We start from the raw sequence: 17500 nt of genomic DNA on the forward strand, positions 1-17500 counted from the left end.
TTGGGAATCCGCTGCGTCTTGCATTTGTAATTTCTCGAAGGTGTGCGGGAACATTGTTTTCTCACTAAGTCCAATAGGTCACCCTCTTCAACAGGCAGTAAACAAACACACACACACACACACACACACACAGATATACAGACACACACAGACACAGACACAGACACACACGCACACACAAACTCTCTCTCTCTCCGTCTACAATGGCATTGTAAGCAACACATACACACACACACACACAAAAAGACACACCCCCTCCCTCGCTGGCCAAGTCTCCATGGCGATCGGAGTACAGAGGGATGTGACAAAACTGCAGAGGTCGTCATCAACAAACACACACAACAACACACACACACACACACACACACACAACAACAACACCGACACACACGCACGCACGCACACACACACCCACAAACACACAAACAAACACACACACACTATTGCTGCCCACAGGCATTACACACACACACACACACACACACACACACACACACACACACACACACACACACACACACACACACACACACACACACGGTCGCCACTAGTTGGCCACATCACCCTCCAACTATTTGCCATTTCCCCCTTAAGACTATTTATATAAATAATTAGCGTCATTTCGTCCGAGTGGCATCCCGCTGAAAGCGTGTGTGTGAGTGTGTGTGTGTGTGTGTGTGTGTGTGTGTGTGTCTGTGTGCGTGCGTGTATGAGTGTGTGTGTGCATGGGTGGCATCCCGGTGAAAGCCCTGTCTGGAGAGGAGCGGAGAGGTGCGTGTGTGTGTGTGTGTGTGTGTGTCTGTGTGTGTGTGTGTGTGTGTCTGTGTGTGTGCAGAGAGTGGCCCACAAGGTAATTTAGCGACCAATAACTCTTCTCTGTTCTGCTGCGCAGGCTAGTGTAGCAAGAGCAGAGACGGACAGATGAGGGGGCAAGCGGGGCATTTGCCCCAGGGCCCAGCGCCCCCTCCAGTATTGATGGTGACGGCCCTATTATTTATTTTTATTTTATTTTCATTAAATGATCCCCATTAGCTTGCACCATATCAGTTCACAAGTCCTTCTGGGGTCCTGATTCAAAATAAGACAGGTCATATGGGGGGGGCATATTAGTGTTTTTACCCCGGGGCCCTGTGAGCAATACCAACCTTCTTAAACTGTGTGACACTGTGGTCTGGCATGTGCAACAAGTGACTTTGTATGTGTGCATCCAGGGAGGGCTGGGCAGGGCTCACAAACCGGCTCGGGCGTTTTTGGCATAGACCAGCCCTTCACCTCTACCCCCCATACTACAATTATGATGGGCTCAGTGACAGTCTGCTGTATACTAGGGCTGGGCGGTATATCGTTAAAAAAACGTGAAAACGGTTTTCACCTATCAAGGTGAGATGAGAGAAGGTGAAGATGAGAGAAGGGTTTTTTTTATTATTATTATTCCAAAAAAGTGATTAAAATAGAAATGGAGATTAATTAAAATTCAGGATTTTATCTAATTTTAAAATTTAATTTCAGCCTTTTCTTCAGAACGATTGAGATGTGGGGTAAAATCACAGCTTATGAAAAACAATCGTGCAGAGAACCGTGATATTAATTTCCATCAAGAAAACCGTGATACGCATTTTTGACTGTCGGTCNATCGTGAAAATGCCCTGTATGCCAGATGTCCAGTCCAGCCCTGTGAGCACCCTATACCCAAAACAAGGCCGTATGCGGGGGCCCATATCAGTGTTTTTTGCCCTGGGGCCCTGTGTGAAATTCTTCCGCCACTGAGCGGGCACCGTACACTATAAAAGCCCAGTGAGCTGGCCTCACTCCACTACAGCGGCCGGAGTCGTCTGGTTGACCAGCGAGTGTGTGAGGATAGTGAGAGTGTAGTTAGAGCTGTGAGGCCATTGGTGGGGAGAGCCAGCTAGATCTAGCACCTTCCTTTGGCCCTACGAGCCAGCGATCCGTCACCCGGTGGCAGGCACAGCCAGGCAGGCAGAGGGGGAGAGCAACAGGAACGACCGAGAACAGCATAGAGAGCAGCATAGTATAGCAAGAGCAGCTGGAGAACAGAGTCCACACATCGAGTGGAGTAAAGTAACTCTGTTGAAATTAAGGTGCCACGTAGCTAAATAAATAAATACACATTGCTGTGCGATGGAAGAGGAGAGCAAGATGATGTCACGTCCTGTCTTCATGCGCGGCGGCGCCGACCCGTTCCGGGAGTGGACCATCCCGAGCCGCCTCTTCAACCGTGAGGTGGAGTATCCAAGCCTTCACTTCCTGCATCTAATGCTGCATTCCAGACCCGATCCAAACCAGTAGATTGCACTTAACCTACCGGCTTATATCTCAGCTCCTGTTCCTGGCAGTTGAAGTGGGAGTTCTACAGCCATAGCAACCACTACGGTTTAGCTGACTTTAGCGAGGTGTTTTGATACAAGCCATAATAGCTATTATTCTGGCATATGTTACATTTATGTTTACGCAATATCGTGTTATAACATGAAGACGATGTTGGGTAAAAATGAAGTGTTTGGAACAGCTGCACAGAAGAGAAATGTGTTATTTATTGACATTTAAAAAAAAAAAAAAACTGCTTCATGTGGGCCGCCATTATCATCCGACTTCGATTTGTTTATGTGGGACTAGTGCGAGTTTCCCCCACTTCACTAGTTGGAGCTTCCACTTCGTTCCAGAGCATTTTTCGTAGTAGGATGTTGGTTGGATAAGCGCAATCTCCTACTTGTTTGGATTGGGTCTGGAATGCACCATAACCACCAAACTGCTCCAGGGACTGTAACCCAGCGGTTCCCAAACTTTTTCAGCGGGGACCCCCTTTTCAACTTTGGAATGGTTTTGCAAATATTTTTGGAATATTTTTGCCTCGTACAAAGACATATTTTTTTGTCCATTAATATTGCTATATTTTCCATCAATAGTTTGTCTGCTAATAATACTAGAAATCCACAGGACAGCAAATAAATCTATTACAAGTCATAACTTTTACTAACCAAATCATGAAATTATGTTAGCTGTTAACCTGTCTACCTGTCGATTTACCATTTTCATGCAATGTCCCTTTAGTCCACGACCTCCTTCAGTACCTCCCCTAGGGATCCCAACCGCCAGTTTGGGAACCACTGGGCTTACAGTGTAACCAATATCCTGTAAATAACTGTTTTGGATAAAAGCATCAACTAAGTGTGACGTCATCATCAGTGTTGCCAGATTGGGTGATTTCCCACCCAAATGGGATGCTTAGGTAAAATGGGTAAAAAGGGCATTTGGGTGGGTTTTTCTGGTTTTTTTTTTTTTTCAATTCAAATTGGGCGAAATTTAGTGCTTCCAGGTGGTTTCTGAGCATTTTTTGGACTGGAAATAATCATACTCATCTGGCAAAAACCCTGGTCCTCATGTCATATCAGGTGGAGTTCCCGCCGTTCCTGGACGAGCGTGACATGAGCTGGCTGGACTGGGCTCGACAGCGGCTGGCAGGCTCCTCCTGGCCCGGATACACGCACGCTGGCAACGCCATGGCAACAACGCCTGGAGGAGGGAACGCAGCCTGCCCCTCCCTGCCCGCGCCACCCAACGCCCGCAATGAGATGCAGGTGAGACACACACACACACACACACACACACACACACACACACACACACACACACCAGGACCGGATTATCCATAAGGTCCAGTAGCACAGGGCCCAGGGGCACCCACCATTTACAGCCAGTTAAGGGGCACCACAAGACACAAACTTTGCAAATATTGTTCATAAAGGGGGCACATGCGAGGCATATTGCCCAGGGGCACCGCAATGTCTTAATACGGTCCTGACAGACAGACACACACACACACACACACAGACAGACAGACAGACAAACAGACACACACACACGCACACACACACACACCAACCCCTTCAACCAGATGCAGAGGACCAGAGATGTGGCCTTGTGACTTGTGACTTGTTTTAGCTTGCAACGACATGACAAGTCTAAATATATTCCATGAGCTGGACTTGGGCTTGATTTGGTCAAATGTGTATTAACCAGTGTTGCAAAAAAAAAAACCAGCCTAAGTCGCCATTGGCTCGCTGAAAAGTCGCTGGAAGTCGCTAGATGATGTCATGATGTTACATATGATGTCACAGTGTCACGCACGACACGCGGATCCCTAGAACACGTGCCCACATGCCTTCGTTCCCAGTACAAAGGGGCAGTGCAAGCCACTGTTTGGAGATCAGAGCTAATCTGCAGCCCTGCTTAACCGTGGGAAATGCTTCTGACGGCAGAGCAGAGTCACAATTATGTAGAAAAACAATGATTTTGTCATTGAAAATGCATGTTTTCAAAAGTCGCCAGATGCACCAAAAAGTCGCTAAAGTCGCTAGATGAGGTTTTTAGTCGCCAGGGACGTCAAAAAGTTGCTAAATCTAGCGACAAATTTTCTAAATTGGCAACACTGGTATTAACTTGTGACTTGACTCGGGCTTGACTGGAGGCGAGAAGCACTCGAGACTTACTTGTGACTAGCAAATTAGTGACTTGGCCCCATCTCTGTTTCTCTCTCTCTCTCTCTCTCTCTCTCTCTCTCTCTCTCTCTCTCTCTCTCTCTCTCCCTCACTCTCTCCCCCCCCTCTCGCTCTCCCACTCTCTCTCTCTCTCTCTCTCTCTGTTACTGGCACGGGTATCAATGAAGTAAACTGAACTGAACGGTTTCTCTCTCTCTCTCTCTCTCTCTCTCTCTCGTTGTCAAGGTGACGGGTCCGTCGGAGGTGCGGCAGGCCGATGGCAGCTGGAGGGTCTCGCTGGAGGTCAACCAGTTCACACCCGACGACATCAAGGTCAAGACCAAGGACGGATACCTGGAGATCACAGGTAAAGCACTGTAGCACTACAAGGTCATTCACACCTACCCAGGCCATGCTCTCCTAGTGACGCAACACCTTTGGTGTTGCTTCTAGTCAGGCCAAGAGCAATGTAAATATTTCTGATCATCTGTAATAAAACAGGAACTCCACCCACTTTTGTCTGGAACCAATCAACTTTGAGCAGCTCCAACGGCCCTGGGTAGAGGCGTGTTCAAGGCAATGACATGGTTTAAGCAGAGACTTTCTATTGGGACTAAGAAAATGCTTGGTTTAAACTTCGGCACAGCCTTTTCTGGCCTCGACCAGTAGAAAACTGAGGGAGGCGGGTCAACGAAGCCATTAGGGAAGTTGAAGTTGACTATCGGACCTCGCCCGGTGTGCGTTTACTAAAACTAAAGAAAGTTTAATTGTTCCAAACATAATGATAACGTTAAACATGTTGTTGATGTTGTAGGTAAACACGAGGAGAGGCAGGATTCACAGGGCCTGGTGGCTCGCAGCTTCAACAGGAAATACAAGTAAGTCTCCATGGAGCTGGCGTCCATGACAACTATGTATCCATGACAACCATGTTTATCTGCAACTTTTTGGGAAGCCTTCTTTTCTCCAAGCAGACAGAGCTGTAGCATAGTAGTGCCGCATAGTACAAGGGGCCCGGCCGCCACTCTGCTACAGTAGGGATCCCTAAAGTGCATTCGCACAGAGCTGTGATGTCGTGTCCCCCCTCTCCCTTGTCAGACTGAAAATGATGTCATTACGTGCCACTCTTGTAAGACTGAATGCTATGTTGTTATGTTGTAATGGTGTCATTTCTCAGAAAAAAAGGGGGGGGGGGGGGGCAGAATTGGGTCCTCATTACATTGCATGTAATGGGTGGGGGGCCCCTTCACATTACTTTGTCCCAGGCACAGCCAGAGCTCTGCTAGCAACCCTGTTATGTGTCCCTTTCTTGTCAGACTGCTGGCTGTGTTGTAATGGTTTAAAAAAGAAAAATCCGCACTCACAAGCTACGTCTCATTTATTTATAGATTACCACCATGTCCCATGTACACGTGGTACCACGCACTGATGATGCCTTAAGAGCCGAAACGAGTTTGTGGACATGGTTGTAATCTATAAGTAAATAATGAGACGTAGCTTGTGAGAGCAGAATTTTCTTCTTTAAGTTGATACCTTTTATAGTGCAACCAAAGTCATTCATTCTTTTCCAGAAGTTGAGCGCGTCTTCTGACAAACTATGTTGTATAATGGTGTCATTTGTCTGGAAAAAAAGGGTGGCAGAATTGGGTTGTCATTAAATTGTGCTGTCTACGAGTGATTAAAGCTGGGGTTGCAGGTATGACATCACGTTGGGGGAACTCCCCCAGGATTCTAAGGTTCTACATGGACTCCTATGAGCCTGCGGAACCCCCAACGTGATGTCATAATAGTACATTTTCTTAAAATGGTTAACCTGCAACCCCACCTTTATTAACCATTTTAAGAAAATGTACTATTATGACATCACGTTGGGGGTTCCACAGGCTCATATAGAACCTTAGAATCCTTGAATGGTTGCCCCAACGTGATGTCATACCTACAACCCCACCTTTAAGCAAACTATGTTGTCTAATGGTGTCATTTCTCTGGGGAAAAAAGGGCGGCAGAATTGGGTCCTCATTACATTGTGCTGTCTACGAGTGATTAAGCACCAGGGTCTTTGCGAGCATGCGGTGTAGAGTCAGGAGAGTTGCAGCGCTTTTCTGGCCGCACCCCAATCTCGTCACCAACGGCTCTGCTCACCGGGACCCAGGGGGGCCCTGCTATTCCAGACCAACCGAAGCACTTAGGCGCATGGGTATCGCTACGCTGGATTCTGACTTCGAGGTCTTCCGTCATAATCCTGAAGATGGTAGCTTCGCACCAGTCAAGTGCACGAATCCAAATGTCTGAACCTGCGGTTTATCTCGTACTGAGCAGGATTACCATTGCAAAACACACATCAAGTGAAAGCCGAACTGGGAACTGCAACTCCCATTGTCATTGTGACACGGCACTCCACAGCACTCAAGTGAACACTGCACACAACGAAATTGTATTCATGCCTCACCCGTGCAAGAGGGCAGCCCCCTATGGCAGTGCGGCGGGATGTTACCATGCTCAGGGTACCTCTGTCATGGAGGAGAGCACTGGTTGATTACTCCCCCCACCAACCTGGTGGGTCGGGAGTGGAACTGACAACCTTTGGGCTACAAGTCTGAAACTAACCGCTTACCCATGACTGTCCATCATCAGTAGGGATAAACTAACCTGTCTCATGATGGCCTAAACCCAGCTCACGTTCCCTATTAGTGGCTGAACAATCCAACGCTTGGTGAATTCTGCTTCACAATGATAGGAAGAGCCGTTATCGAAGGATGAAAAAACGTCATCGCTATGAGCGCTTGGCTGCCACAAGGGGGCACACTGGGGCATACGGGTCAGTTGTCCTGTGCCCAGGGAGAGGGGGGCCACAAAGTTGGGTTTTCATTACATTGTGTGTATTGGGTAGAGGGGCCCCTCAGATGTCCCGGACACAGCCCAGTTCTGTGCTGTCAGCAGCCCAGTTCTGGGGTGAGTTTCTCAAAAGAGAAGTTGTTAGCCTGTTAGCAACTTCGGTAGTTGTCAATGGGAAAATGCATTGAAAACAGCAAAGTAGCTATTGTAGTTAGCAACTTTGGTTTTGAGAAATTCACCCCTGTGCTGTTAGCAGCCCGGCTTGTCAGTCTGCTTTGCTATGGCATGATGAGTTCCAGCCTCTTGTCAAATGGAATGCTATGTGATGTGTCTCTTGTCATATTGAATGCTATGTGATGTGTCTCTTGTCAAAGTGAATGCTATGTGATGTGTCTCTTGTCAAAGTGAATGCTATGTGATGTGTCTCTTGTCAAATTGCATGCTACTGTATGTTGTTATGCGCCTCTCTTGCCAGGCTGCTGGTAAGCATGTCTTGAGTAGGGCTTGTGTCAGAAGGCAGCTGATGTGGTCATGGGGAATGTTGAGTAGCACACTGCTGTTATGTCTCTTCTGGTACTTTGCCAGACAGCTAACTGTGCTGTGACACATGGGCTTCCTTCCAATATCAGAGGCCCTTAATGCGCGCCGTACCTCCAGTGTCACGCTGGAACAGTCATTGGAAAGTTAACTACCGTAGTACTACAATACTATGACATAACACAGGGCCTTTAGTAATGCACTACGACTTGGTGATTGGCATTCATGCATTGATACGCTTAATTTGGCCATACTGTTAAACTGTCCCCTACGCCTTCAAACAAGCAAGGGTAACATCACCCTACACTGAACCCTGCTCAAGTAGAAAACTACCGACCTATTTCACTGCTGCCCTTCCTATCCAAGACATTGGAAAGGGCAGTTGCAAAGCAAGTTACCAACTTCCTAAACCAGAACAGACTACTGGACCCAGAGGTACCTGTCGTTCCGTCCAGAGGACACCACGGTTTTGGCATGCATCTCTGTCGGCCTCAGCGACTTGTCAACTTGGATGATGGACCACCACCTACAGCTGAACCTGTCCAAGACAGAGCTCCTAGTGATCCCAGCTAAAGAGTCACTCAGTCACAACATCAACCTCAAGATGGGCTCCACTTGTAACCCCCAACAAAGTCGCCAAAAACCTTGGCATCATCATTGACGACAAGCTGTCATGCTCCAACTCCTTCAACTCAGTCACCTGGACCTGTCGATTCCAGATGTCCAACAGGCGAAAAATCAGACCCGCGCTGACCCAATATTCTACACAACGACTGGTCCAGGTCACGGTCCTGTCCCGCGTTGACTACTGCAACTCGCTCCTGGCAGGTCTACCTGCTTGTGCGCTAAAACCACTGCAGATGGTGCAGAATGCGGTGGCACGTTTGGTATTCAATCAACCCAAAAGGACCCATGTTACTCCTCTATTCATTGAGCTGCACTGGCTACGATCGCTACCGATCGCCGCCTGGATCAAGCATAAGGCCTTGACCCTTGCCTATAAAACCAACGCAGGAACGGCCCCAGTTTATCTGAAGGACTTACTAAAGCCTTATGTTGCTGGAAGAGAACTGCACTTCTCCAGCACAAGCCGTCTGGCTCTACCATCCAGTCGCTCTAGGTTCTCCCAGTCAAGACTGTTCTGCGTTGTTCTACCCAAGTGGTGGAACGGTCTACCAGAGGCAGCAAGACTAAGCACATCCCTTGCAGTCTTCAAGAAGCAAGTAAAGACTTTCCCTATTTCTCCCCCAGTGCAGACCTGGTCCTGGCCCTCGCCACTGAGTAGTTCAGCATAGTCCTGCTACACAGTGGTGTGTTGTTTCCTCCGACTGCCACCATGTTGAGCAGTGCTTCTGACATAGACATTGTACAGTAGTGGCACATTGAGCATTGTGCTGTTATACAAGTGTCTGTCTTTTCTTGCTCCCTGATCCAAAGCCCACCTCTTTAACCACTAGGCCACAGCTGGCATGGGTGCCGTGAGGGGGGGTAAGGTGTTACAGATTCTAAGGGCCCGACAGCACTGAGAGGGCCCCTGGAAGGATGCTAATAACATAATTTTAATTTTGGGGGCCCAAAATTTGAATTTTTCATGGGGCCCAACATTTTTAGCGGCGCCCCTGACGGCTAGCCATGTGTACTGTGCATGTATCATTCACTATGGTGTTGTCATTTCTCTTTTACTGTCTGCTTCTTATTTATTTTTCATCCGTTATTCATTATGTGTGGCTCTACCGTTGTGTGGATGATTCTCTCTCTCTCTTTCTCTCTCTCTGTCTCTCTATCTCTCTCTCTTTCTCTCTCTCTCTCTCTCTCTCTCTCTCTCTCTCTCCATCTCCCTCTCTGTCTCTGTCTCTGTCTCTCTCTCTCTCCCTCTCCCTCTCCCTCTCCCTTTCCGTCTCTGTCTCTGTCTCTGTCTCTGTCTCTGTCTCTCTCTCTCTCTCTCTCTCTCTCTCTCTCTCTCTCTCTCCCTATCTGTCTCTCTCTCTCTCTCTCTCTCTCTCTCTCTCTGTCTCTCCAGGCTGCCTGTGGACGTGGACGTGGAGGCCGTCATCTGCTCCTTGTCACCAGGGGGCGTGCTCTCAGTGGAGGCCCAGCTGCCCGGCACCTCCTCCGCCACCGGGCCCCGACACACAGAGGAAGTCATCATCCCCATCCAGACACAACACGCACCGTAGACTAGACAGAACACACACACACACACACACACACACACACACACACACACACACACACACACACACACACAAATATGTACCTACACACATGCAGGGGCGGTCCTAGGGTGGGCCAACTGGCCAATTGCTTGTGTAGTGCCATCAACGCGAACCCCAACTCCTGACATTACAAAAATCACCAATTTGTTAGCCGAGTAAACTAGGCCCACCTGCCAGCGAGCAAAATAATTTTTTGCCTGCGAGTGGGTCTAGCCTCGGACAATGCCCCATGCCCTGAAACTGTTGCAGATTTGTTTTGATTTGTTTTGAGTCTTTGGATGCAAAGCAGATGGGGTTTTGAGGGAGTGATGACAGCGTTGGCCAATAGGCACAGACACAGTTTGAAAAACAACGGGTTGTTCCCATCAACAATCTTCCGATGTGTCATTGTTCGGGGCCAGACTAAATATTCACATTTAATCTCATATTTAGTCTGGCTTGCCAGGCTACCAATTTGTGCTATTAAAGCCATAATGCACCCTTTTCACATATTTGTGGTACTTCCCAGTATTACACATGACTTATTTACTGAGCTTGGAATTAGTATTAGAATTATTAGCATAGCTTAGCATAATCACTGAAAGTAAATGGTACCAATAGCATCAATAGATCACTAGACGGAAATAAATAGCAGTTTTGCACTCTGGTGAATTTATACTTACAGTTTATGATGTGTTATTTGGTAACATAGACTTCCAGTGCTACACTTAATATGGCTATTATGTATTCTCATATTTTACCAAGGCTTAACTACTACCTATGAGTAATTTCCTGAAATGAGGACTGTTCCTTTAAGTTGTTATTTCCATGTTATCACTACACTAATACAGAACATGGTATTACCATTAGCATGCTATTAGCCCTAGCATGGTAGTAGCATTGGCATGGTTTTAGAAGGGTTTTTTTCTACGAATTTTAACCGTTTTTTGTCCGTTTGGCGTTTCTTTTTTTTTCTGTTGTTGGGGGGCAAGGGGCTGGTGGGTGGGGGCATTACCTGGGGTGCACATCATTGTAGGATCGCCACTGCACACGCATGCATGTACACACACTCACACACACACACACACATGCTTTTTTTCTTCCTAATACGTTGTGCATATGAAGCTATATAGTATGTTTAGATTGAATAAATGCTTTGAACATCCCTCCTGTGATTGTCTGTGTTTTACATGAGGCTGCTCAACACTGATACCTGGGACTGTACAGTACACACACACACACACGCACGCACGCACGCACGCACACACACTCACACACACACACACAAATGTTCAATTCTTCCTCTTCTCTCTCTGCTCAAATACTTATTAACAGACGCCACGTCTTCCTGATGTGCTGTACAATTTAAATTTTATTGTTTTAAAATATAAAAAACTGACAAATCAGAGAAGGCCTCAGGATCTAGAACAGTGTTTCTCAACCTTTCTCTGCCATTACCCCCATTCAGACGAAGGGTATTTGTCCACCACCCACCAATAATACAATAATACAAATAAATAGGCCTAAATAAATAATGAAATAGTTTATTTATCAAAGCTCAAAAGTTTAATTAAGCCAAATAGCCGATATCAAATATGATGTTCTTTAAACATGTTTAGGACAATCAGTGCTATTGTGATTGAACATACGTACAGGTATGAATGCATATACTGTATGGTATAATGAATCATACAGCGTCCTGCAATACCTCCATACCCCACTAGGGTGCGTGCAAAACACACGTCTAGAGCAACTGGCCAATCAGAGTAATGATCCCTGTGGGGTTAGGGGGAGGGTCAAAGGTCAATCAGAGAGACAGCTGATCAAACCAGTTTCTCTCTCTCTCTCTCTCTCTCTCTCTCTCTCTCTCTCTCTCTCTCTCTCTCTCTCTCTCTCTCTCTCTCTCTCTCTCTCTTTTTCTCTCTCTCTCTCTCTCTCTCACACTCTCACTCACAGACACACACACACACACACACACACACACACACAGTCTTGCAGACAGACCCTTCACATCAAAGACCCATGACACAGACGCCCCCATATAAGCCTTAGGCCATTTGAGGAAAGGGTTTGGGGAAATGGGGTTAAATGGTGTCATCGGGGGGTGGGGGACATTGGAAGACATCCGAGGGCACATCCATCCAAAGAGAGCCAGAGATATTTCTGTCAAGTCCAAAGAGTCAAAGAATATGTGCACATCAACAACACAATTGCTAGACCAGTGGTCTTCAATTATGTGTATTTGCCCCCAAGGGCCACATTATGTAGCACAAATGACGCTGCTGAGGGCCAAACAAATCGTCCACCTGTGGCCACATGTGGCCTGATAGCACACATATAGTATTTATGTTTTCATTTGTTCCAACCTCATGGCCGGCCAAATGTTTGCCGTCTCCGGGCCGGATCTGGCCCGCGGGCTGCCATTTGGAGACCACTATGCTCGAGCAAATAGAAGAAAACGGCAAGTTCCACAACACCGGCCATTAAATGGACATTACACTTTTTGGGGAGCATATAACAGTGTTATTTAATGACCATTAAAAATTTTTGGGAGCATAGAATAGTATTGTTTAATGGTCATTAACATTTTTGGGAGCATAGAACAATATTGTTTAATGGTCATTAACATTTTTGGGAGCATAGAATAGTATTGTTTAATGGTCATTAACATTTTTGGGAGCATAGAGTAGTGTTGCCATGTGGCCACAAGGGGGAGCTACCGTACTGTCCACAACCACTTCTGAGGTTCTCTTACATACTAACTAAATGCATCCTGAAGGCATTGGACTACTACTAATAATAATCCTTTCATTTATATTGCGCCTTTCAAAACACCCAAGGTCGCTTAAGAAGGTATCGTGTAGGAATGTGTGTGTGTGTGTGCGCGTCAGTGCATGCGTGTGTGTGTGTGCATGCATGTAGGTGAATGTGCTTGTGGAAATGGCAGCCATAAGCCTCCAACAAAAGATGTGTTTGAAGGTGTTGTGTAAACATGGCCAGTGAAAGGGAATTCTGGATATGGTCAGGCCGATTGTTACAAAGAATTGGAGCAGCTGCATGGAAGGCTCTGTCACTGGTGGCCATGAACATGGTACGAGGGACGACCAGCTGGCCCTTGGAAGAGGACCGCAGGGATCTCGAGGGGTCATAGGGGTGAAGGAGAAGCAGTTAGGAGGAGGACTTTATATGTATTGCGTGCGTGACTTGATGGGGAGCCAATGAAGCTGCTTAAGTATGGGGCTGATGTGATGTGCTGCCAGGGTCTAGTGTCTGTGCGAAACTGATAATGTCTAATGTCTTCTAATGTGTTGTGTGTTTTGAGTACTATGGATCTTTTGTCTTTCTGTGGATATTCTGTGTGACATCTTAATTTTTCCTTCAACATTAATACATGTTACTCTACTCTCTAATGTCTCCACTGTCCTCTGGTATGAAGTAGAGTTGGTACTACACACAAGCAGCATTAACTACTGTGCTCTGATATGAAGTAGCGTTGGTACTACACGTTAGTGCCGATCCAATCCAATGCGGGGCATGGATGATACAGAATCGATCCGGCAAGTTCCAGAATCGATCCGGCAATTTTTTTAAGTTTCAATTACTTCCATGGATATTTTGGGAGCAAATGAATGTGAAATTCAATAAAAGCACTTCAAAACATTGCAAGACTAATACAGACTGATACAGAAAACAGCCAATAAATTGTTGCTCAGTATCTGACTACTTGTATTGCCTCATCATGAGTGATTAAACATTTGCTTTGCTTTCGGTAGAAATGTAATGCATTGCAATGCATTGTAGAATTGAATCGGATCGGATCGGATCGGATCGCATAGAATCGAATCGAATCGAATCGCTACCTCCCGAATCGTGATCGAATCGGATTGTGAGGGCAGTGCCGATCCACACCACTACTACACGTAAGCAGCATTAATTACTGTCCTCTGATATCAAGAGAGTTGGTACGACACACTTTTAATTGGGGAGTGAGGCCTACAGAAGTAAATAGCTGACACGACATATAAGTAGAGTAGTAGAGTAGTGTAGAGCGACCTTGGGTTCTATTATTATTATCATTATTATGTTTATTGGAGTAGAGCAGCGGTTCCCAAACTTTTTTTCCTTGAGCACCCTCTTGTACATTTCAATGTGGTTTGCGCACCCACTAAGCGCATGCACACGCACACATTATGCAGTCATTTTGGGGAATCCTCATTTCCAATAGACTGGCTGCCTTCATTGCAATGGAACTTCAATGTTGCATGACAAGTCTAGGAGTTATAAATTACACTTCAAATGGACCCTTCCAGCATACAATTCATCACCAAAAAATTAAAAACGACTTAAATGTCCACTAATGCTGTGTAAAAACACACATTTCAGCCATTGCTCTATTTTGCTCTTGCACCCCCTTGGGGCACCCCAGTTTGGGAAACCCTGGAGTAGAGTAACATTTATTAATCCCGGAGGAAATTAAGGTTACAAGCAGCATAGATAGATCGGTAACACTTCATTTTAGGGATACATCTATTAGCACTAATACATACAATGTTAATGCATGCATAAGTAACTTGTAAGGCATGTACTAAGCAAATGCTAAGGCCTACTAGGTCCTTACTAAGGTTAAATTGGTAATAAATCCCTTATTGTGCATGAACAAGACTTTTGCGAATACATGAACAAATGCCTTACAAGTTACTTATAGGAACATTGTATGTATTAGTGCTAATAGATGTATCCCTAAAATAAAGTGTTACCGATAGATCCATAGTATAACACACAACACACAATACACAACACACAATACACAACACACAATACACAATGCACAGGACATCATACAAATTATTACACAGCAAATTGAACACATAAGACACACATAGGCCGTTACACATTTAAGGTATTACACTTTTTGAAATGAATTATGACCCTTTTCATTCACTTAAATTGCTGGGACATACCTATCTTAACGCGTCTCAGCAGGACATAAATACATGTAGTGAAACTCGCAGGGCAAAGATTCCTCCTCGGCTTACACTCCTAAAACAGGCATGTGAACCATGCAGCTAAAACAAGGAGCAGTGCAGTGCGGTGCAGTACCTGATTCCTACCTGCAGGCGGCAGTGTGGCTCCACAGCTGTCAGCGTGTTGTTCCAGTCGGCCCCGCGCTTAGAGACTGGTATGATATATTTAGCTTGTTCCTACCACGCCAACCTCGCCTCCTCAAGCCTCTCACACTAGCCTACACACACACACACACACACACACACACACACACACACACACACACACACACACACACACTGCTCTACTAGAGTTTCAGATGGCAGACCTGCTTACGGTGACAACTTAGTCATTGGTGACAAAATAGCTTCTGATAGACGATGCTTTGCCTGTGTGTGTGTGTGTGTGTGTGTGTGTGTGTGTGTGTGTGTGTGTGTGTGTGTGTGTGTGTGTGTGTGTGTGTGTGTGTGTGTGTGTGTGTGTGTGTGTGAGTTGTTGTGTTGTTGTATGCCGGGCAGCTAAGAGACTGGATTAATAGTTGATGTTATTGAATCATAAAACGTTTGTTTGTGAGGCGTGCTTGTGGGTGTGTGTGTGTGTGGAGTGCTATGTGATAGGGTGTGCTGTAGGTATTCACGGCTGGACGTTTGGCAGCGGGGGAGGTAGTGGCACGGACACCCCTTACCGACATCCCCTCACACGGATACCCCTTCACAGACACCCCCTCACAGACACCGTCTCTGGGCAGCTGCCACCAAAACAGATGGTAACCCCCCCTTCCCTCTTTCTCTCTCTCCCACACTGTCATACTCCCCATTCCCTTCTCTCCCCACGACACTTCACACACAGGACACCAGGGGCAGCAGAGGACCATGTCCCCGCGGGCCCCTGAGGGTAGTTCAGCGGGAGAGCACCGCGTCCCCTGAGGGTAGTTAATCTAATTAAGTAGCGGGGAAAGTACACGGATGCTTTTCACATGGGCAAAAATAAGTTGTGTATGTTGCTGTGTACATTGGCACTGTGCTATTTTTAGGATTTTCACACACCTCGTTAGGGCAGGTGAGTAGGAGTGGAAACACTGGGGTCACCTACGTTGCAACAAAAAAGGCTCCCACACAATGTTCGCATTTGCAGAGTTTTACTTGCGACGTTTGGGTCTAATGACCCTCTTCAAGCAATTTCTAATAGCTTTTTTGTACGTATACTGGTTCTATAACTATACCGTCTATATACTGGTACTGTAACATGACATCTAATAGACAGCACGGGCCGACACCCATGTGAATTAGAGTCAGAAAAAAATGAAAACATCAAGATAAAACATTGAATAATTCACACTCAAATATTTAGGTAACACTTTAGAATAATGGATGCAAAAAAGCATTATAAAAACTTAATAAATAATTAACTATTGATGAACAAAACATAAACAAACGTTTGTAAATGACTAGGAAATGTAAAAAAATGCTTGTAAATGACTAGGAAATGCTATGTTAATATTTCATACTTATCAAACATTTACAAGTTGCTTGTAAATGAATAAAATACTCTGTTATAAGGTGTGTAAAATCTTGAATACATCATTTGTAGATATTTTATAAAGCATTAATAACACTTAGTTAATAATAAAAACATTTGTTAATGTTTTATTCATCATTAGTTAATTATTTACTGAGTCTTTACTAAGGAACATTATTATAAAGTGTTACCAATGTTTCTTGTTTTCCTTTTTATTCAACCATTGCAGGGGTCAGAAAGCGCTTGCGTGCACACACAGACACACACAGACACACACAGACACACACACACACACACACACACACACACACACACACACACACACACACACACACACACACACACACACACACACACACACACACACACACACACACCACTCTGGTGAACTGGCCCCTGAAACTGCATATGGATCCGAGTGCCACCCCTGCTCTGGCAGCTCCTTGTACGGTATTTTGAGGGTATTTTTGGCAGAGGTGTCAAAAGTAAAATAGGAAGTAAATTCATGGTCTAAGTACAAAAAAAACTAACAAGAACAATTTTCTCCAACCAGCGTATAGCCGGCTGATCGTAAGACAAGTAGTCAAATCTACTAGTTATTCAGATAAGTTACTTGTGTTGGAAGGAAACTGTTTATTTTTTCTTACTTTTACTTTTTTTTTTTTTTGGGGGGGGGGGGGGGGGGGGGGGGTTAAATATGACTAGCCAATCACAAGGCTAACCATTAGCTGAACACCACATCTCATTGGTTAGTGGGTATTTGAGTTTTATAGCCTACTATTTTCATCATTTTTTAATTGCAAATTGAATTTGTTAAAATTGAATTTGAATTTGAAAATGTATTTGTTTATTTAATATTACGCAAAGATACAGTAATGTTCACAATGTTCACAATAAGTCAACATTAGTGAGCAC

General features: G+C 45.5%; 1 protein-coding gene across 1 annotated transcript; it reads left to right on the forward strand.

Moving 5' to 3' along the window:
• Positions 1 to 1826: 1826 nt before the first annotated feature.
• LOC134459028 (heat shock protein beta-1-like) lies at positions 1827 to 11223 on the forward strand. Its single transcript, XM_063211376.1, has 5 exons — positions 1827 to 2241; positions 3411 to 3596; positions 4743 to 4863; positions 5311 to 5374; positions 9889 to 11223. Exons 1-5 carry the CDS (start codon positions 2140 to 2142, stop codon positions 10043 to 10045), a joined length of 630 nt encoding a protein of 209 aa, XP_063067446.1. The 5' UTR covers positions 1827 to 2139; the 3' UTR covers positions 10046 to 11223.
• Positions 11224 to 17500: the final 6277 nt, after the last annotated feature.

The sequence above is a fragment of the Engraulis encrasicolus genome, chromosome 11, assembly GCF_034702125.1.
Source record: "Engraulis encrasicolus isolate BLACKSEA-1 chromosome 11, IST_EnEncr_1.0, whole genome shotgun sequence".
NCBI classification, from domain to species: Eukaryota; Metazoa; Chordata; class Actinopteri; order Clupeiformes; family Engraulidae; genus Engraulis; species Engraulis encrasicolus.

Excerpts from the sequence above, each read along its gene's own strand:
- LOC134459028 (XM_063211376.1), top strand. The coding sequence starts at position 2,140 with ATGGAAGAGGAGAGCAAGATGATGTCACGTCCTGTCTTCATGCGCGGC. Across the intron at positions 3,597-4,742 it reads ACGCCCGCAATGAGATGCAG|GTGACGGGTCCGTCGGAGGT; the intron begins GTGAGACACACA and ends CTCGTTGTCAAG. Across the intron at positions 5,375-9,888 it reads AGCTTCAACAGGAAATACAA|GCTGCCTGTGGACGTGGACG; the intron begins GTAAGTCTCCAT and ends CTGTCTCTCCAG.